Genomic DNA, 22,149 nt, shown 5'->3' with positions numbered 1-22,149 from the left:
CCAGGTGGTAGGCCCTCTGATGTGGGCGCCCCTTGCTGCCTAGATTTGCCCATCACTGACCCACCGACTATGGCTCCTCAGGGACAGTCGTTGGTCAGGTCCCTCCCTAAGCTCTGACCTTAAGTTTCGCTGGACTCTACTCTCCACAGGCCACAGCCGGCTAGTTCTCCGGCCTCCATTCCTCCTCTTAGGAGTCTACTGCCACCTGTCTAGTGGCGGCCATGGTGAGCAATAGACCTTGCTCACCAGATCATTGCTGCACGTTAAACCGTGTCCCATGTTTACCCTGATGCCTCGTCAAAGTGTTTCAAGTATCAAGCAGGTAAGAACAGGCAGAATCATAGGTGTCCACCATGTCTTATCAGGGCCTGGTCATTCTCCAGCCCCCGGCCTGGGCCTCCAGTGCTGCGTCACACTCCATGAACAGATTGCTGTTGTCAGGTCAGTCCCATCCGTGGTATGTGAATGGAATGTACAGGGTGACTCCAGACCGTCCCGTATCGAGGTCAGGCCTCTGGTGTCAGCCCGGGGCCCACCCCACTTAGTATGGCCTGGCCTACCCCTAGGATGCAGGTCCTGAGGTCCTCGCTACCATTCCCCTGATGCCGAACTGCACCCTGAGAACAAAACACTAGGGGGGAGGGTTCTCCCACATGTGCTACAAGACTGGGCTCTTCACAGTGTCCATTGCCAAACATATCCCCAGTCGTTCTGCTAGGCTGGGCCCTCCTCACAGGCCCACTTCCTTAGCCTCACTGCAGAATTGGCGTTGCATACCTTAGTAGAGTTACCGAGGTGAAAACGTTGAACACTCATTGGGATCTTATACACATTCAGCATGCTACTGATCTTATATTAAACCTAGGATTTGCAAGAAATACATCCTTTTTTTCTTTCTACATCTCTTTCAGAAAGATTCATTTGATTTTTCTTATTATTAATACTTTTCACTTTAGAAAATTTTAGAAGTCCCAGATTTAAAGTCCTCTTTCTTCATCTTCTTGTTCATATTCTTACTCTTCTTCATCTTATCATTGTTTTAAGTACATTTTTAGAAGTTGACATGTAGGCATAGTTAATTTCTTTATATTAATGTAGGTTGTTTATAAGATTGTTTTAATTTATAAATTTTATTGTAGAAGATTTTTTTTTACTTTAAGTGTAATAAACTTATTATACTTTATAATTTGTTTCATTTTTGTGTTTAGAAAACTTTCCACGAGTTGTTCCCCTGCAGCACTGTACTGTTTCGAATGCGGTTCGAGATCAGAACCTTTCCAGCGTGTGGACTGTTGAATATGCTCTTGATTTGTTGCTCATTGGTGGATTGATTCCAGAAGCAGCTTGGTTTGCACTCCAGCTCGGAGACTGGAAGATGTCAGTCTCCATAGGTTTGGCCTATAATCTGTTCTGTCAAATTACAGAGGACCTTACATGGTGAGTTAGTTTTCTATTTGTGGAATGAGAAAAATGCTGACTTGCTTGATGTTTTATAAGCTTTTTCTTCAATATGTACTCTAAGGTGTAATTCCAAAAGACTTCCATTTCGTATATAACTCCAACACTAGCCCCTAGACAATTAAAATGAGAATTAATATATGAATCCGTGAGTTTGCAACATGCGTTGCTATAGGTCACATGCTGTACATACTCCTTCCATATAGTGTAGGACGTGCAATGTTATAATTCGTTTTTTCTTTAAAGAGCGGTTTCGAATATGAGGTGACTTTTGATGCCACTCCTGAAATACCCAACTCACAGAATACAGACTTCACCTCAAATAGTTTTTCTTCCACAGCCTAATTCGGCTGTATTTGGAGCGCTTTGTTGCAGCTGCACATAGAAGGAAAACGTTTTGTACCAAGGACTTGTATAGCAGCAATGAGCACACTTTTTCAACATTGATGCTGAAGAGCTTGTTGCAGATAAGATAAGTGTCTTGTTCACAGGAGTCATGGAAAATACTCCTTTTACATTTTGATGTACTTGCAAAACAGATTTTCCACTGTCAGACCATCAATGATTCTGTGTCTATTGAGGGACCCTGGCGAGAGCACTTGTTCAGTGTACTACACTTTCCATAGCACAAAGACTCTTAGGCATCATTGGGACAGAAGGAGGGCACACTCTACGATGATTCACTCTACTGAACTCACATCTGGTGCAGTTGTTATGAACATCAAGCGTTTGAGTCTAATAACAGTTTGAAGGACCCCTCCTGTAGCCCAGAAGCCAAAAGAGGAGTGGATCAAATCGGTCTCTCCTGAAGTCTCTGGCTCAAGAGACCCAGAATCTTCAGCACCCCCATATGAGCCTGTTTCTGGTCAAAAGCCACACCTCAGGTTTCAGGCTCCTTTACAGAACACTGGTCACAACACCCCAACGTCGAAATTACACACTTCCTACATAGACCATGAGCCATCTCCTCAGCAATCAGCTTTAAAGCGAACCTTGGCTCTAAGACAAGGAACAGCCATGAAAGGAATGTTATGCCTTGATTAAAGAACCTCTTCACAAAAAGACTAGGCATTTGGCCACTGTGTTTGATCAACCTTTGGTATCAAAGTCAACTTTGAAGCCATCTAATCAATTGAAGCCCCGCAGGGACACCAGCTCATCGCATGGGCCCAGAACGAGGACAGCGATGTTACACAGACCCCACCGGCCATATTGTTTCCGGACATCCTCATTTTGCGCAGCCATCCATACAAAATGCACACTCAAAAATTTAAAGCATGCACCGTGCCAGCACCGCCAATAACTGTCCCCACCACACTATTCCGGTTCAGATGGGGAGCTCCTTGCAGATCAACTACCTCCATCTTAAAGTCTAGAGGTAAATAGAACAACAGGACTATGTCTGACATGCCGATAGGATAAAGGCCAGCAATGTCCCTCCTCTACAGCCATGCCAGGTAAAAGTGTCTCTGCATGGCTGCACATTTGTATACATCACAGGTATAGTGGGATCTGCAGCCCAAAAACATGTTTACTGCGTTTGGCAAGGAGATGGATGATCTTTTTATAGAACCTCTTTTTAAAGTTGAGAGGAGGACCCAGTGCTTGTCAATGTTAAAATGTTAATGGCATTGTAAAATCAGGATAAGTATGCTAAAGTGGGGAAAAAATGACAGCGCTCCTCAGCACCCTTAATTTTTTTGATGTCACTTGCCACTCTAGTGGTGCACACAGCCCTGAAAAGGGTTCTCAGGCAGGGCAGACATGCCACCCCTTGACAAAAAAAGTTTGAAGTTCAACGCTGGAGGATAGCAAATAGCACTGAGTCTAAACAACAAAGTAGCCAGTTGCTAGTCATGTGGCTCTGTTGTTCAGCTATGCTCAGCATAAATAATAGGAGAGCTGGAAATACTCTTGCAACTTCTCCCTGATCTGTCATGGAAGAGAGCAAAAGAGATAGTGCAGGAAGTAAAGTACAGCCATCCCTGCCGGCTAGACCGTTAGGCAAGACCGTCAGAACAAGCCCTAAGGTAGAGTCACCATCATATTCCAAGATACCAGCTCCACCACCTACTCAAACACCCCCACCAGCTACATGGAACACCACCTGTTCAAGATCCACATCACAGTTAGATTCCCAATGGGTGAAACCCCCGTTTACAGACCACCAGGACCCCATACCAATTTTGCCGGAAACATCACAGACTTCGTCGCACCCTTCATCACCAAAGCCAGCACCTTCATCCTCCTCAGAGACCTTAACTTTCAAATAGAATACCTCACTTACCAAAATTCTACAGCCCTTCTAGAAAACCTAGGAAACATTGTCCTCACCCAGCATGTTACTGAACCCACCCACACTGCCGGACACCTATTAGACTCTTAGGTCCTGCATACCCATTATGCACTATTACAGAACTACCACCATCCAAACCGCTTGCCACATCCTAAAAAGCATCTAAGCAGGATTAGGCTTCCTCCATCTCCAGGCACAGGCTCGAGCACACCAGCAACTTGCTGAAAGACATCATAAACCTCAACAGCTGCACCACTGCACGCACAAACACATTGGCTCTCATCAAGCACAACCCAAAGGCAAGTGCCCGACCACAGGCCAGCTGGTAGACTGAGGACCTCAAGCTAACAAGATGTCACTTCAAGCAGCTGGAGATTAAATGGAGAACAAGTCAAAACAGAATATAAATACCTCTTTGAATCAACCCTAAGACCATAACACTAACAGATATGGAATGCCATACGCTCGCTCCTGCAGAACACATGAACGCCAACACTAACAGTAACAAGGGAATCCTCGCCTTCATCAAAAATTCACTGCACCTCCTGCTGCCTCCAGCAACTTCAACCCATCACACGACCTTTGATACAAACTCTCTTAATTCATCTGTAACAAAACCACCTCCTCATACAGCAATTTTGACCCTCAACTTGACCCGTTACTGTTGTCACTCAACGAACCCTGACTTCGTGGCCTTCTGACACAACTGTTGGAATTGCTGCTACCATGAAGACCATCCTCCCAGGACTCATCTGACCCATTCCTCCACTACGTCTTCACTACGTCTTCACCAAAGGACTCCTACCGATTAGTAAAGTACTAACACCCATCCTGAACGCCTACATCAACTCAGTCAAATTCCCGGACACCTTGAAACGTACCAATGTCACGCACCACTGCTTAAAAAACCAGCAGGTAAACCAGCCATGCTTTCCAAATACAGACCCATCTCCTTCCTACCATACCCAGGAAAGGTCTTGGAGAAACTAATCAACCTCAGCCACCATCAGCTCTTCGATGCCACACAGTCTGTTTTCTGGCCCAACCACAGTACAGAAACAGCTCATCACCGCCACATATGGCATCTGTATGATCCTTGACAGAGCAGGAACGTCCGAATAATCAGACAACAAACTGGGCATGACTGCACAAGTCAACGCAGTCACTGCATCCTGCTCCACACCCAGAAGATGCTGAGGAGGATCTTCAAATGGCTCCCAAGCAACACTAGCTAAACTGTCGCTCACGCCCTAGTAACCAGCAGGTTTGACTATGGGAACATCCTCCACGCCTATATTTACCTAAGAGGCAGGCAGATGGTGTATGAAGCACACTCTCTAGGTTGTTAATGACACCCCCGAAAAGGATTTGATGACTGTTTAGTTCCTCACCATGTGCAAAACAACAGCATCATTGTTTGCGCATCTGCAGGTATGTGGGGGAATTTCAGTGGAAATTCTCAGTAGCCTTCTAGATGTTGGGTACATTATGTGGAAATAGTTATATTGTATTCTTTTGTGTATTTAAAGTGTGCACTATGCCTTACTGGCCTTTGGATGCATGTTAGTGTATTTGTTACAGACTAAAATTAATCAAAAGATTTAAACCATAAAGTGCACATTAGGCAAGACCCTATGTATGTACTCCATTAGCCTCGTGTATTTAAAAAATTGGCTAGTGATTTTTTGGTGATGTTGCAAAGGGCCCTGTAGGACCATGTTACCAGTCGCCTACTGTGTGTGAATAAGTTGCAGGACTTCATGCACTGGTGGTTCAATGCCCTGCTTCCTCCTCTTTTGCCCCTCACATGTTCTGAAGTGTACCTTTCAATGCTTTGCACTGCAGGATTGTCCTGGTGGTAAACAATCACATTCTGTCGGACGCTGCACTATTTTCAATTCTTCAATCTCTTAGCAGACACTGACTGTTTCAATACCTACCCTGAGCCGTGTATGGAATTCTGGTTCTATGTAATAAGCTTTTGACATGGGGAGACCTATCGATGGAAGAGATCTTGCATATTTAGGGTCCTCCTTGTTCTTAACCAGCTATGGATAACTGTCTGAAATAATTTGGGCTTCTTGTTTGCTGTGTGAGGATTAATTCATGAGCATATAGTTCAGCTGCCCATTTCTCGCTTGTTTTGTAGTGAGACCAGTGTCCACCAGTACTTTACTTGTGGACACTGGCTATCTACTGCAGCTGCTGTGCAACTGCAGCTGCACAGCGAGGAAGTCCACCTCAGTCTTTGGCCAATTTTAGTTTGTGTACTACTACTCTTTGCATGCCCTATTTCCAGATTATATTTACCAGAAGGTGATCTAGTTCCCTATAAAGGGATCTGTGTACTCAAAGTTGAAGGGCACTAATATGGTATAGTAATCGTCTATGCGCTGCCTCAGTGCTGTGAGGGTTTTTTCCCGGTTTCCTTCCTTAATGTCTTAATCAGTATGGTAGACCTGTACCTCAAAGTATCTAAATATGTGCAGCTCCCAGGTATTCCCTGTTCTGCAAGTATACTAGGTGCTTTAGTTTGACCTGGTTTGACTGGGAATGCGCATGTTTGGAACAGTTACACGCAGTCCTGATATCGTGCAAAATGTTGCAATTCCCCGGTGTTAACCTCTTTTCCTGCAATATTGTCCCTTAAGAAAACTGTATATATATATCATATACATGAAACAATCTGAAGTGTAAACCATCCTGAATGTCAATTCCCGTTTCCAGTCCTGTTTGTCTCCTTTTCACTGCTTGCATCTCTGCATGTTTTGAACGCCCTTGATCTATGTCTCAGTGTTTTACTCTCGCTGTGGGGTTCACATGCAGGAGTTTCACACATGGTGTTACCTGGTAGTCAAACTCAAATGTTCCAATGTTGCCATTCGAAAATTACCATGCTAATACGTTGAAGGCTTTCCTGATATCAATCGAGAGAACCATAGATTATGATAGTTCCGGAGGTGTTTCGTCCATTATTCTCCTTAACCTACTTTAATATAGTATTCTTGCCTACACAAACCCATTCAGGTCTTCATGTATCAGTGAGGGCATTATCTGAAAGAAACAGGTTAGTATTAGATGCCTTACCTTAGAATATCCCCAGGCGTCAGACTGGATCCGGAAACTTTTGCGAAGCAGTACCCTTGCCCGTCGGTAGGCGTCGTCTGTGGCTCCGCGTCCGTCGATGGCGCCGGGAGGACGTCGCCGGAGTACTTAGACACCGCCCTCGCGTGCTGATGTCAGTTCTTCTTTTTTCCGCACCAGCAAGCGCCGATCTGGAAAAAGTAGTACCCTTAGTCAATTTTTGACTAAACTTTTTGATAATTTTTGATCTTTCTTCGGAGTCGAACGACTCCGACGGTGCCGGTAGGGATGCCCGGGTTCAAGCCCTGCGTTGACTGCAGCTGACTGATGTCGGTTACCGACCCCCATCGCCGGTGTCTACATTGCCGGGGGCCCGACCACGATGACAAGTCGTGCCCCGACTGCCCAGCCTTGACGTCGAAGGCTAGGCGGGTGCGGTCCCGCAAGCGCCTCGAGCTCCAGGAGTCGGCCCGCGCCGTTCGAAGTCCCGGTCCAGAAGGGGGTCGAGGGGCTGGTCGCGGGGCCGGAGTCATCACAGCTCCGGGAGTCGACACCACTCCTCGGGGTCCAAGTCCTCAGGTAAGAGGCACAAGAAGTCGAAGAAGCGACATCGCTCTTCTGACTCCCCCCGACGCTTGCGCAACGCGGCCGGGGGTTCGGGCGACACCGCCCACGCGGCTCCGCCGGAGCCGCAGGCATCGCAGCCTGTTCCATACCCCCCGGTCCCTGGGCAGAATGCGACGCGGAGGAGATCGATGCCTTCCTCACGGCCATGAGGTCGCTCACTCCTCCGTCGGGTTCCGTGGCGCCTTCCGGCCCCCGGTCCCGACTGGGAGCCCAAGCGGGCCGGGTGCTTTGGCCCCGGCGCCGTCGGGTGCTTCGGCCCCGGTGCCGTCGGGTGCTTCGGCCCCGGCGCCGTAGGCGACTTCAGTCTCGTAGGCGACTTCAGTCCCGACACCACAGGCCCCTCTGGATCCGGTTCTGGATCCGGGTCGTCGCCGGTCGACCTTACGACCTCGCCGGCGCCGGCCCCTAGGGTGTCGCTCCCAACGTCATCCCCAGTCTCCCCCTCGACCCGATTCCGAGGCCGGAGCAGCGCCGCTCGACGCCGCATTCGACGTCGAGAGAAGGCTTTTTCTTCTATGATCCGGCCACATCGTTTGACCCTGGGTACCAGGAGATGGGTGGCGAGGCGGATTGGGAGGGGTCTGAGGACCCTCTGGCACGTGAGGACTGGGCAGGTGAGCTTGGGGATGCCAGTGGTTTGGACACTTTGCCAGACATTGGTTTTGTCTGCCCTCCTACCGTGGCTTCGGAGGAGGGGGGCTGCCTATAGTGTGGTGTTGACGCAGGCGGCCAAGGCCTTATCCCTTGAACTCCCCGTTGCGGCCGTTAGGACTAACCTCCTCACTGAGGTCCTTAAACCGCAAGCAAGCTCTTTGGAGCCTCTGTTGCCGTTTAATGAGGCCTTGTCTGACGTTCTTCCGGGCACCTGGTCCAGGCCCGCTACAGGTTCCCCTGTAGATAGGAACGTGGCCAGATGCCACCGCCCAGCTCCGGGCGACCCTTGCTTCCTGTCCACCCATCACACTCCCGAGAGTCTGGTCATACAGGCCTCTAACTCCCGGACCGCATTCCCGACGGCTCCCCCGATCAGGAATCCAAGAGGTACGAACAGTATGGTAAGAAGATGTTCTCCTCACTGAGTTTGGGGTTGCGGTCAGTTAACACCGCGTGCCTCTTGGGCCGTTATTCCCACTCTCTGCCACAATGTCCGGAGGAGGAGGCCCGGACTAAACTCGCCCAAGCCCTTGCGGAGGGTCGAGATGCGGCACGGTATTCCATCCGGTGTGGGCTGGATGCAACGGACTCGCTAGGCAGAGCGATGGCAACTACAGTGGCGATTCGACGCCACGCCTGGCTGAGGTCCGCCAACTTTTCGGGTGATGTTCCAAACACTCTTATGGACATGGCTTTTGATGGCCGTCGCCTCTTTGGCTACAAGGCAGACAGTGCGCTTGAGCGCTTTAAGGACTCCGGGGCTACCGCCAAATCCTTGGGCCTGTCGGCCCGCGCCAGCAAACTGCTGCCTTTTGCTCCTTTCCTGGCCAAGGAAGGGGCACCGCCACTTGTCCTGCCAGCCACGGGCCGCAGACTAACATCCAGTGAGGTGGCGGACGTGGTAACCGCCGTGGCGGTGCCCGGGGACAACGGCGAGGCCAGTCCACATCCACCCCCGCAGCATCCGGCTCAAAGCCCTCCTAGTCCGAGCTTTCAGGCCCACGTGACGCCGTGGGGGGCAGGGTTCGCCATCACCTCCTCCACTGGTGCGACATCACTTCGGACAGGTGGGTGCTGCAAATCGTCCGAAGGGGCTACTCCCTCCCCTTCGAGGCGACCCCTCCAGCCATGCCACCGCAGTACCACCACGTGTCGGGGGATCACTTGAATCTTCTGCGAGAGGAAGTTACGGTCCTCTTGGCCAAGGGGGCCATTGAGCGCGTTCCTGGGCCAGAAGTAGGGTGTGGTTGTTACTCCCACTACTTTCAGGTTCCCAAGAAGGGCAAAGGGGGCCTACGCCCTATCATGGACCTGCCGAACGTCAACGGCTTCTTCCGGAAGGAGAAGTTCAAGATGCTGACACTGGCTCAGGTCTTAGCTGCCCTGGACCCGGGAGACTGGATGGTAGTGTTGGACTTCAAACAGCATTCAAGGATCGACTTGACAACAACGCCCACAACAGCAAGGAACTCTTCAACATTGTCAGGGAATTTTCCAATCCCTCGGCCAACTCCAACGACATCACCCCCTCTCAAGCCCTCTGCGACTCCCTAGCCTCATTCTTCCACAACAAAATTGCAGACATCCACAACAGCTTCGACAACCAACCCGGAGACCAACCCATCCAACCACCTGCTGAACATTCTCCCCCCGTGAACACCCTTAACGACTGGAACCCAATCTCCACTGAAGACACAATCCGCCTGATGAATTCCATCCACTCAGGATCCCCCACAGACCCATGTCCTCACCACATCTTCAACAAAGCAGACTCCGTCATAGCACCGCACCTCCGAGACGTCATCAACTGCTCCTTCAACTCCGCCACCTTCCCGGAAAGCTGGAAACACGCTGAACTCACCGCCCTTCTGAAAAAACCCACAGCGGACCCCACCGAACTCAAAAATTACCGCCCATTTCGCTCCTTCCATTCCCGGCCAAAGTCATCGAGAAAGCTGTCAACAACCAGCTCGCCGCTTTCCTCGAAGCCAACAAATCACTCGACTCCTCACAATCTGGCTTCCGAGCAAAACACAGCACTGAGACCGCCCTCATCGCAGCAACAGACGACATTCGAACTCTACTGGACAATGGAGACACAGTCGCCCTCATCCGCCTCGACCTCTCTGCAGCATTCGACACAGTCTGCCACAGCAACCTCTTACAACGCCTCAATAACATCGGAATACAAGGAAAAGCACTTGAATGGATCACCTCGTTCCTCACCGGAAGAACCCAGAGAGTCCGCCTTCCACCATTCAAGTCCGAGGCCACTGAAGTCATCTGTGGCGTACCACAAGGATCCTCACTCAGCCCCACCCTCTTCAACGTATACATGAGCCCCCTCGCGGCCATCGCCCGCCAACACAACCTCAACATCATCTCCTACGCAGATGACACTCAACTAATCCTTTCTCTCACCAATGACCCCAGCACCGCCAAAACTAACCTACACGAAGGAATGAAAGAAGTTGCCGAATGGATGAAACAAAGCCGTCTGAAACTGAACTCAGACAAAACAGAAGTCCTCATCTTAGGTACATCCCCCTCTGCATGGGACGACTCTTGGTGGCCGGAAGCCCTTGGAAAAGCACCCATCCCGACAGACCACGCACGGAACCTAGGCGTCATCCTGGATTCCTCACTCTCAATGAACCGACAAGTCAGCGCCGTATCCTCATCCTGCTTCAACATTCTTCGCATGCTCAAAAAAACTTTTCGCTGGATCCCCACCGAAACAAGGAAAACAGTCACCCATGCTCTGGTCACGAGCCGACTGGACTACGGAAACACCCTATACGCAGGTACTACCGCTAAACTCCAGAAGAAACTCCAACGAATCCAAAACGCCTCAGCCAGGATCATATTAGACATCCCGCGCAACGATCACATCTCTGGTCACCTGAAAGACCTCCACTGGCTACCCGTCAATAAGAGAATCACCTTCCGACTGCTAACCCACGCACATAAATCACTCTACGACATCGGACCAGAATGCCTCAACTCACGACTGTCCTTTGACACCCCCTCCCGCCAACTACGTTCTTCCAGCCAAGCCCTCGCCACCGTACCTCGCATCAACAAGACCACCATGGGAGGCAGATCCTACTCATACCTAGCTGCTAAAACATGGAACTCACTCCCCGCTTACCTTCGCCTTACCCAGAACCACCTAGCATTCAGAAAGCAACTTAAAACGTGGATATTTGACAAGTAATCCTCCTCCCCTTTCTAAGCGCCTTGAGACCCTCTGGGTATGTAGTGCGCTATATAAATTATCTGACTTGACTTGACTTGACTTGCAGGACGCTTATTTTCACATTCCGTCCTGCCGGCCCACCGGTGCTACCTGCGGTTCACGGTCGGACACGAGCACTTTCAGTTTACCGTGCTCCCCTTCGGCCTTACCAGCGCCCCACGGGTGTTCACGAAAGTGATGGCGGTGGTCGCAGCTCATCTGCGCAGGTTAGGGGTTTCAGTCTCCTTCTACCTCGACGACTGGTTGTTGAAGGCAGGCTCACCCCAAGCAGTCGTCTCCCACCTCCAGACTACGGCCGGCCTCCTGCACCTGCTGGGGTTCTCCATCAATGTGCCGAAGTCACACCTGTGTGCCTCTCAAAAGCTCCTCTTCATCGGAGCGGTTTTAGACTCTGCACAGTTTCGGGTTTATCCTCTCGAACAGCGGGTTCGGGATATTCGGGCTCTGATTCCTATCTTTCAGCCGTTATCCCGAGTCTCAGGTCAGGTTGATGCTGCGGCTTCTGGGGCTGATGGCCTCCTGCATCCTTCTGGTGCATCACGCCAGGTGGCGGATGCAGGCTCTGCATTGGGACCTGAAGTTTCAGTGGGCCCAGCATCAGGGTAACTTGTCCGACCATGTCTTGATCTCGGAGGGCACTGCAAGACAGTTGCAGTGGTTGCTCACGGACCGCGATTGGGTCAGCTGCAGATCCCTCTCCCTACCCCAACCTGAGCACGTATTTGAGATGGACGCGTCCCTCCAGGGCTGGGGGGGGCCACATGGGAGAGGCGGAGATCAGAGGCCTTTGGTCTCCGGCGGAGTCCCGGCTCCGCATCAACCTTCTGGAGCTGCGGGCGATCCGGCTTGCATTGAAGGTATTCCTCCCCTTTGTCCGGGAGAGTGTAGTGCAGGTGTTCACGGACAACACCACCGCCATGTGGTACTGCAACAAACAGGGCGGGGTGGGGTCGTGGACCCTATGCCAGGAGGCTCTGCGCCTCTGGCAGTGGCTGGAACATCAGGGCGTGACCCTGGTGGTTCAACACCTGGCAGGGTCCCTGAACGCCAGGGCGGACGAATTCAGCCGTCGGTGCATGATGGATCACGAATGGCGTCTGAACTCGGACGTGGCGCAAGGCCTCTTTCAGCAGTGGGGAGAGCCTTGGTTAGATCTATTCGCGACAGAAGAGAATGCGCAATGTCATCAGTTCTGCGCATTGGATTTTCCAAGGAGGCACTCGCTCTGAGACGCTTTTCGTCGTGAGTGGAGTTGCGGTCTGTTGTACACCTTTCCGCCATCCTTGTGGCTCCGGACTGGGCACGAAGATACTGGTATCCCGAGCTACTCAGCATGTCTGTCGATCCCCCGATTCGTCTGCCTCTTCAGGAGGACCTTCTGTCGCATCAACAGGGGACAGTCCTCCACCCGAACCTTTCCAGTCTCCACTTACATGCGTGGAGATTGAGCGGTGGCAGTTGAGGACATTTGACTTGCCTCCTGAAGTCTGTAATGTCATTCTGGCAGCCAGGCGTCCCTCCACAAAATGGGTATACGCCTGCAGGTGGAACACATTTGTGGCATGATGCACAGCAAAGGCTGTGGATCCCCTTTCTGCCCCTCTTTCAGAGGTTCTCCTCTTTCTTCTTTCTCTTGCCCAGCAGGGCTCTGCTCTGGGCACTCTAAAGGGCTACCTCTCTGCCATTTCTGCCTTCTTAAGGCTCCCTGATCAGCCCTTTTTGTTCAAGTCCCCAGTTGTAAATTGGTTTTTGAAGGGCATCACTCAAATGTTTCCCCCTGTTCCTTTCGTGATGCCTCAGTGGGACTTGAACCTTGTTCTAACTTATTTGATGTGCGCTCCCTTTGATCAACTTCATAACTGTCCTCTTCGCCTCCTTACTCTTAAGACTGCTTTCCTGGTTGCCATCACCTCTGCCAGGAGAGTGAGCGAGCTCCAGGTTTTTTTTTCTAAACCTCCTTTCCTTTCTGTCCATCCGGACAAAGTTGTGTTGCGGACGCGACCCTCTTTCCTGCCCAAGGTAGTCTCAGCCTTCCACATCGGGCAGTCCATCACCTTGCCCACCTTCTTTCCGCCTCCGCATCCTTCGAAAGAGGAAGAGAGGCTCCACCGTCTGGACCCAAAACGTGCACTCTCATTCTATTTGGATCACACACGCCAGTTCCGGGTGGATGATCAACTTTGTTCGTTACATTGGCGCTAAGAAGGGACGGGCGGTGCACAAACTGACCATTTCTCGATGGGTCGTTTTGTGCATCAAGGCTTGTTACTCTCTGGCTAGAAAGGAGCCTCATGTGGGGCTACGTGCCCATTCCACTCCGGCCACGGCGGCTACTACTGCCCTGGGTCGGGGAGTCCCCTTGCAGGACATCTGTCAGGCAGCTACGTGGGCCTCGCTGCACACATTCGCAAGAAACTACTACCTGGACAGCCAAGTCCGGAGAGATGGCTTTTTCGGCTGTTCCGTTCTCCAGGACTTTCTGGTGTGATCATTGGTTCGCAGACCCACCACGTAAGGGCGGCGTCTAAGTACTCCGGCGACGTCATCCCGGCGCCAACTACGCCGCCGACTGACGTGGAGCCGCAGACGACGCCTACTGACGCACAAGGGTACTGCTACGCAAAGGTTTCCGGATCCAGTCTGACGCCTGGCGGTATTCCAAGGTAAGGAATCTAATACTAACTACTGTTTCTTACAGATATATCGTTACCGAAGGTAAGTAACCTGTGCATCACCACCGGCATCCACTCCACTGCCAACCTCAAAAAAGAACTCTTCAACCACTGTTTTCTCTTTCCTCCCTTGCCATTCCAACGCTTGACAACAACTCTCTTTATTCCCCCAGGCACCACATCTAATCTTTTCCATAAGAAAGTTAACATGCACTTGGCCTGTACTCTCCAAAAAAACAATACAAACCAAATCCCAACTCCCAAATCCCTAGGCAGTAGCACAAACTTACCCCAGCAGTTAATGAGACAAATGATTAAGGGCCTATTTTAGATGTAGGTGGGACTCTCATCGTCCCTCCGTTGCAGCAGTTACAAGTACTCTGTCAAGCTGACATAGTCTTGCCCGCCGTATTTATGTATTAAATCTTTTATTGAGCACAGGCAAGCATTATGCACCTCCGAAATATCATGTGGGCCGGAGCCAATCTGGGGAAGCCAAAGTCTGAAGCCCCACTGATACCCATCACATGGCCAGCGGGGCACACTGTTCGTTAACACAGCAAGCCGCCTACAACCCAACCGGGCCGGCCGTGTCATAAGAGGTGCTACAGAGGTGCAGGCTGTGTAGTACTAGTGCAACATTAAAGAAACGTAGAACAGGAAACAACCCCCCCTTCCCTTCCCACCCTCACCCTCCCCTCTCCTTGTCCATTTCCGGGAATAAGTGGTAGGCCACTATCGTCCACTATTGGTCAGGTAGCACTGCGCGTGTCGGGGCTGTGCGCTTGTGGGTGCGTGTCTTGGGTTCCGGGAGAGGTGTTTCCGCGAGGCGCAGCAGACGCAGGTAGCGTGGACAGCTCACCTCACGGAATTCCCCCGTTAGTAGGGCGAGGAATAGTCGCCAGAGCTCCGCAAAGTCCGTCCCCCTCCCCGCCGCTGCCAGTGACAGTTTCTCCATCCCAAGGATCGCCCAGAGCCGGTGCAGCCACCCCAGTTGTTGCGGAGCCTGGACGGCTCTCCAATGGGCTACAATATTCTGGACCGCTGCCCCCAGAGCAAGTGCGATCAGCCGCCCCCTCCAGGACTTCAGAGGATACATGAGAGCGTTCGGGAGGCCTAATATGATGTAGGCTGGGAAGCGCGGCAGCTGTGTATCTAGATGTGCGTCTATGAGATCCAGGATAGGGTTCCAGTAGGAGCGAAGCGCCTCGCAGCTCCATAGCAAGTGTTCCAGCGTTCCTAGTTCCCCGCACCCCCTCCAACACCTATCGCTAACTCGGGCATCCCATTGGTGTAATCTCTCAGGGGTGTGGTACCAGTATGTGGTGACTTTGGTTAGTGTCTCGGTGAGCCCGGTGTGGTGTGCTGAATGTCTGGCCCTGTGGTACACCCCTTCCCATTCTTTCCTTGTGAGCTGTCGCCCCAGGTCCCTCTCCCACCTGACTTGTCCCGCGTTGTATGTGTGGGCCTGAGTGAGGAGCAGCTGTTGGTAGAGGTCCGAAATCAGTTTTTTATCCGACGTGCGTGTCAGCAACCATTTTTCATAAGGCGTGAGTTGTCGTTGGGCACCAGGCTGGATCGAGGGGTGAAGCACCCAGTGTCGCACCTGCAGGTACTGTAGGCGTTCCGATTCGGCAACGCCATAGTCTGTCTTGACTTGCTGGAACGGGATAATCAGGATTTTCGAAAATGGGGGTCATAGGCGAGGGAAAGGTGGTCAGTCCCTTGACCACGGCCACCCTATCCCACACCCTCAGGGCGGTGCTCGTGATTTCAGAGGCGTACAGGTTAGGGGGCCTATGCCGGCATGGCAGGAAAGGCACGCCCTGCAAGGTACGACCTGCCACTGCCTGGTCTTGGAAAAGCCAGTGCTTGCCTGACTCCAGTTGAAACCACTCCACGAAGGTGCGCAATTGTGCCGCCTGGAAGTACAGGGTGAGGTCGGGCACACCGACCCCCCTGTAATCAGGGGGCAAAGTGGCGAGGGTATGCTTAAACCGCGGTCGGCGGCCATTCCAAATGAATCGCGACAGCTCTGATTGGGTCTGTTGAAGCCATCCAGCCGGGGGATTCAAGGGGAGCGTCTGGAACAGATATAAGATCTGCGGCAGCAGCGTCATTTTGACCGCGGCAATTCTGCCTAGCCACGATAACGTAAGTGGCTTCCATCGCCGTAGCTGCTCCCGGAGTTTGTGTGTGAGTGCCTCATAGTTGACTCGTGCAGTGCCCCGCACAGTTGGGGACAGGCGGACGCCCAGATAGGGGACGGATGCGTCCGATCACTGTATTTTGAACTCGGATTTGATCTCGTCCACCACGTCCGGACGCAGTGAGATGTTTAGGGCTTCCGACTTCGCTTCGTTGATTTTAAAACCCGAGGCTAGGGCAAAGGTATGAAGCTCCACAAAGAGAGCACGCAGGGATTGCATCGGGTTGGTGAGGGACAGCAGAATGTCGTCAGCGTAAAGGCTGATTTTGTGCGTGTCAGCACCAAACTGAATGCCAGAGATGAGTGTATGTTGTCGCACCCTCTGTGCCATCGGCTCCATGTACAGTGCGAATAGGAGCGGCGATAGTGGGCAGCCCTGGCGCGTACCTCTGCCAATATCGAATCTCGGGGAGGTGGGACCGTTCACCCGCACCGTGGCGTTGGGCCGGCGGTAGCAATTGAAGATGCGGTGGCGGAGTTTCTCCCCAAACCCGAAGTGGCGAAGTACATGGTCAAGGTAGGGCCAATGCACCCTATCGAATGCTTTCTCGGCATCGATGGTGAGGAGCATACAACCTGGTCTAGTGCGCGACCCGGCCTCAATGAGGTGTAGCACCCGCCTAGTATTGTCACTGGTCTGCCGTTGGGGGATAAAGCCTGACTGGTCAGGGTCTATCAGCTGCTGCATGTATGGCGCAATGCGGCCTGCGAGTATGCCTGTGTAGAGCTTCAGGTCTACGTTCAGCAGCGAGATGGGCCTGTATGAGCCACAAGTCGTTGGGTCGCGGCCCGGTTTGGGAATCACAGAGATAGACGCCTCCACCAGGTCCGGGTGTATGGCACCAGGCGTGTCGAAGGTGTTAAACAGGTCGCGCAAGAGGGGGGCAATCTGCTGACAAAATGCCTTGTAGAAGGCCGCAGTATAGCCGTCGGGTCCCGGGGATTTCCCCACCTTGAGGCGGGCAATTGCAGAGATGACTTCCTCCAGGCCTATAGGCCGCTCTAGGAAGTCCGCTTGGGCTTGATTAAGGGTGGGGAGCGCAGCACCTTGCAGATAGGCCGGTCCGGCATCAGGGTCTAGGCGGTCCGCGTCATATAGCGCTGCGTAAAAGTTGCCGAAGGCTGCCGCTATAGCCGCATCCTCCGTGATCTGGCTGCCACTAGCGGATAGGAGGGAGCGCACCTGTTGCCGTTGGGTCTGCGCCCGCAGTCTGCTCGCCAGGAGCTTCCCGCAGCGGTCGCCTCCAGTGTAGTATGCGTGTTTGAGGTGCATGGCGTCGTATTCCGCCACGTCTTGGTCTAGTGCAGCCAACATTTTCCGCTCGGCGCATAATTGGCGCCATGCCCGTGCCGCCCCTGTGCGTTGGTGCATTTGTTCCAGTTCCGCTACCCGTTGGGTAAGTTCGGCTCGCTTTAGAGCCCTTTCTCTGTTGTTGGCAGTGGCAATGGAAATAAGTTCACCGCGCAGGACCGCCTTGAGGGCTGCCCATTGAGTGGCCTTTGTGGTGTCGTCGTTCGCGTTGTGTTCCAAAAAGTGGTCAATCGCGGTCTTGAGCCGTGTTTGGGTGTCGGGCAGCTGCAAGAGGCCATCACGCAGCCTCCAGTGCCGTTGTGGAGCTGGCGTGGCCCCCACTCGAAATGTCGCTACTACTGGGGAATGATCCGATAGCGAGGCTGGTAGTATCTCCACCTCCTTGACCTGCAGCGCCAGTTGAGAGGAGCACAAAAAATAGTCCAGCCTCGCATATGACTTGCGCCCGCTGAGTAATATGTGTAGGCCGTCGTCTGGGGGTGAGTGTGTCTCCATAAATCTATGAGGCCCAGGTCTGCTATGTGTGCGTGTCCTGCAGCCGTAAGTGCCCCTACTTGCCCGGATCTCTGGCCTGAGCGGTCTGCTGTGTTGTGGAATACAATGTTGAGGTCCCCTCCTAGTAATAAGTGTGTGTGTGTGGTGGATGTCGTGGCCTCCAGCGCCGTGTGTAAGAACTTTTCCTGTCCCTCATTCGGGGCATAGACCGAACCCACAAGCAAAGTATGGCCTGCGACCTGGAAGTTATAAAGTAGAAGCCGCCCTTTAATTTCAGCTTCTTTCTGGAGGACCCTCCCCTCGAACGACTTGGCTACTAGAATTGCCACCCCGGCTGCTTTTTTCTGGGATGAGGAGAAGAACTGCCAGGGAAAGGCGCGTGATTTAAGTCTGTGTTGGTCACTGCGGACAAGGTGCGTTTCCTGGAGGAGGCATATGTCCGCCCTGGAACGCTCGAGGAAGGACAGTATCGCCTTGCGCTTGTTTGGACTATTAAGACCCCGCACATTAAGTGAGAGTACCGTTAGGTGACGTGTCATGTCTGAAGCAATAGGGGAGATGCCAGGTCCCACCTGAAGGCGATGGGCGCGAGCTGAAAGACCATGAAAGACATTGCGCGTGAATTTCTACTGACTCCGTCAGTGATGGTAGAACCCCCTGGACAAGGAGAGCCCCCCCAACCCTCCCCCTCTTCCCCCAACTCCCCCCCGGCCCCAACCCCAACTGGTGCAACTCCCCCCTCCCAGAACCCCCTCTGCCCCATTGTCCAAACGTTGAAAAGGGTGCAAGCACCGATGTAACTCCCTCCCCTCGTCCCACCCTCTGCCCATGTCACCCCAACCATAAAGAAGTCTGATCCATTATAGTCCCAGATCCAGGTGATTGTCCGCTGGACCCGTGGTAAGGTAGTCACTTGGAGTGTAGGCGATGGCGACGATGTTGGCGGACAGAGCACATCCCCGTCCGGGTCGGCCATCAAAGGGTTTGCGAAGAAAAGGTGCGGGTTAGAGAGGCTTCGCCCCCGCCGCCGGAGTGAGCAGTCCCGGCCGAGCCGTAACCCCGCAGATCCGTCTGTCCCTGGCTGGAGGGTCAATCGTTTTCTTGGTTCACTAGGCCTTGTGCGACGGTCTCCACCGCCGCCCGTTGGCCTTCTTCTATCTCTTTAGTGGCGGGACGCCGCGGCCTGTGTCGCCGCCGCTGCTGCCGCCATCGTCCCGTCGCTTCCTCGCTGGCGGTGCCCCCAACTCCCGGGTTCTCAGCCTCAGTCGGCTCTTCGATGTTCAGGAGGCTACATGCCTCCCTGAGGGAACGCAGCTGGTGGAGATTGTTGCCCATCTTGAACACTAGTCTAAAGGGGTGCCCCCAGCTGTAGGAGATGTGGCGTTTACGCAGTTCTGCTGTGACAGGTCGGAAGATGCGTCTCTTCTCCAGGGTCAGCGCTGCGAGGTCCTGATATAGAGCAGGGGAGTGCGTGCCATAGGACACCGGCGCCATCTGGCGCGCTTTGTTGCCCGGCGACCGGCCGCCACTAGTACCGGCGGCCCCAGGCCTTAAGCGTGGCTATGTCCCGTGGTGCCCGGCACGTGGACAGCGGAGTGGGTGGCGCGCCAGGCGCGGTGGCTGTGGGTCCAGCCGGGGTCCGGCGTCACAATGTGGTCCCGCGATGAGGGCCCGGGGTAGCGCTCCACCAAGGGTTCCCCAAGCAGGCAGGAGCTGTGTCAGGTGTGGGGGCCCCCCTCTCGCCGTGTCTCTCAGGCGTGGCCCCCGGCCGGCACCCGGGCCAGTACGGAGTCCGCCGCGTGGGGCTACAGCGTGGGCGGGTGGGCAGGATTGGGCTGAATCCCTCGTGAGTTGCTTAACGCCAGCAGCTGCAGGGCTGGGGGCCAGGCCGGCGTCGTGCTCCACTGTGGCCTCGGTACTAGGCCACACAAGATGGCGGACCTCTGCTGTGGGTCGCGTCTCCAGCCCCGACCTTCTCCGGCTGGGCGGGGGCAGGAAGCGGGTGTTCTGCGGAGGGGAGGGGGGGGCCTGGTGTCGCTGGTTCTCCCCCCCCCCCGTTACCTCTTCTCCGCCGTGCTGGTCCGCCGTGGGTCAGGGCCAGGCGTCTGCTCCTTCGCGCCTCACCTGCGTGCGCCGCCCGGTCCCTGGCGCCGCTGCTGAGGGTGGTGACGGGCGTCGGCGGGTATCTGGGCAGGGGCCACACCGTCGTCCGATAGGGGTGGCAGGTCCGCAGAAGCCTCCGCGTTAGGTCGCGGGAAGCCTCGCGCGTCGCCGTGCGGGCCGGACCTACCCCCTGTGCTGCTGCCCGCCGTGGACGACCTCAGGCGGCTTCGTGGCTCCTCCCACTGCGGCCTCACTCTCGCCCTCGCTCTCGGCCCTTGGATCTCGCTAGGCCTCAACTGTCGCTACCTCCGCGGCAGCTCTCCGCCAGGGTCGGGCCGCCTCCGGTCACAGCTCCGGCTCAAAAAGGTTGCCGCTGCAGCGGCACCGGAGTCAGGCGTCTCGCGGGGCCGTTCTCAGCCGGGCAGGTGCTGTTTTTGTGCTTAAGTCGGTGTCCGGCGGCAGGAGCTCGGCAAAGCACGTCCGCTCACACCGCCATCTTGGCCACGCCCCTGCCCGCCGTATTTAGATGTGGACTGGTCAACCCACCGTTCACATCAACAGACTGGTGTAAGCAGCTCACCTCTCTCATTGCAATAGACTTCTCTGCTGGCTAACAGTACTCTGTTGCTGTCAGGCCGACAGTTTTGCGCCAAGCCTATTTAGATTTCCCTGTTGTCCTAATGTTGTCCTAGCAAAAGACACACTGTTCATTTTGCGTACCATTTTACCTTGATAAGTTGCAATATGATCACCACTACATTACACATATGAAAATAATTGCATGTAAGAGCAATGTAAAAATACACGCGGCCAAAACAAATGTTAACGCACGAATCATAGTAAAAAAAATGAAAAAGAAGCTTACCTCAGATCCCGGCGACAACGGAATTGATTAGTGCAATGGTCAAGTAGTAGCAGCAAAGGAAAGACCTGCACAATGGGATTCAAGATGGAAACGTAAGTGGAAAACTGGAAAAATTTACGTTTCTACCACATTTCCTTTGATTCCGTCAACTCAAGGTTGGAGGTGTGCCTCCCACAGTTTCTTCAACGAAAAGGCACATTGTGATTGACCTGGCGGTAATCTTGGCTGGACTCCATCCAACAGCTGCTTTTGCCTATGACTCCTTCGATGCAGGAGGAAAGTTGTGGCAGGGAGATGGTGACACTCCTATGGAGTTTCATCTAAACACCCTCCAACATATGAATAGGTCGGGCGAGCCACCAAATAGGAGGACTGTGAAACCATCGGAAAAGTGACTGCAGGACCAGATCTGCCAAGGTCTAATCACGCCCTTCATCTGCATTGCCTCTCATTCTAAATCTATTCTATTTGTGGGGGTCATCCAACCTAGGTAGGCTGGCTTCCTCTGTCTGCCCATGCTTAAGCTGGTGTTTACTGCCAACTCCTTTAATGTTCAGATGAAATTTGTCCCTCTTATAGTGCCAAACAGGAAGGGGTGGGAGAACACAACTTCACCTCTCAGCACAGTTCGCCCCTTAGCATTATGGTAAATGCAGTTCATGTTACATGCTTACTTGAATATTTCTTGGAGTATTCCACCAAAGTTGGTGCAGGTTAGTGCTGTAAATCTCTAGACACGTGTTTCTTGGATATTATCCATCATCAGTACAGATAAAAACGAATTTAATGTGGGGTTGCTGAGCAGCCTTCCACAATCCTTTCAGGTCTCAGTACCTCCCACAGGCACACAGGTGCACCTCCACAAGCTCATCAGCTCATTGGCTCAAGGGAGCCTTTTCAAACAGGTAGAGGTGGGAGCACACTGCTTCACCCCCCAGCACATTTCGCCCCTTAACATTATGGTAAATGCAGTTCATGTTACATGCTTACTTGAATATTTCCTGGAGTATTCTGCCAAAGTTGGTGCAAGTTAGTTCTGTAAATCTCTAGACACGTGTTTCTGGATATCATCAGTAGAGATAAAGACAAATTTAATCTGGGGTTGCTGAGCAGGC

General features: G+C 53.0%; 1 protein-coding gene across 1 annotated transcript in view; it reads left to right on the top strand.

The window, feature by feature from the left end:
* CPLANE1 (ciliogenesis and planar polarity effector complex subunit 1) overlaps positions 1-22,149 on the top strand; it is a 2,360,818-nt gene that overhangs the window by 648,789 nt on the left and 1,689,880 nt on the right. Inside the window, exon 17 of the mRNA XM_086960545.1 lies at positions 1,209-1,437. Within this exon, the coding sequence (XP_086816671.1) occupies positions 1,209-1,437 (229 nt within the window). The remainder of the gene's footprint in view (positions 1-1,208; positions 1,438-22,149) is intronic.

Source organism: Lissotriton vulgaris, chromosome 3_1 (assembly GCF_964263255.1).
Source record: "Lissotriton vulgaris chromosome 3_1, aLisVul1.2, whole genome shotgun sequence".
NCBI classification, from domain to species: Eukaryota; Metazoa; Chordata; class Amphibia; order Caudata; family Salamandridae; genus Lissotriton; species Lissotriton vulgaris.
The sequence above is the reverse complement of the archived record's forward strand: the minus strand, read 5'-3'. Positions and strand labels throughout refer to the sequence as shown.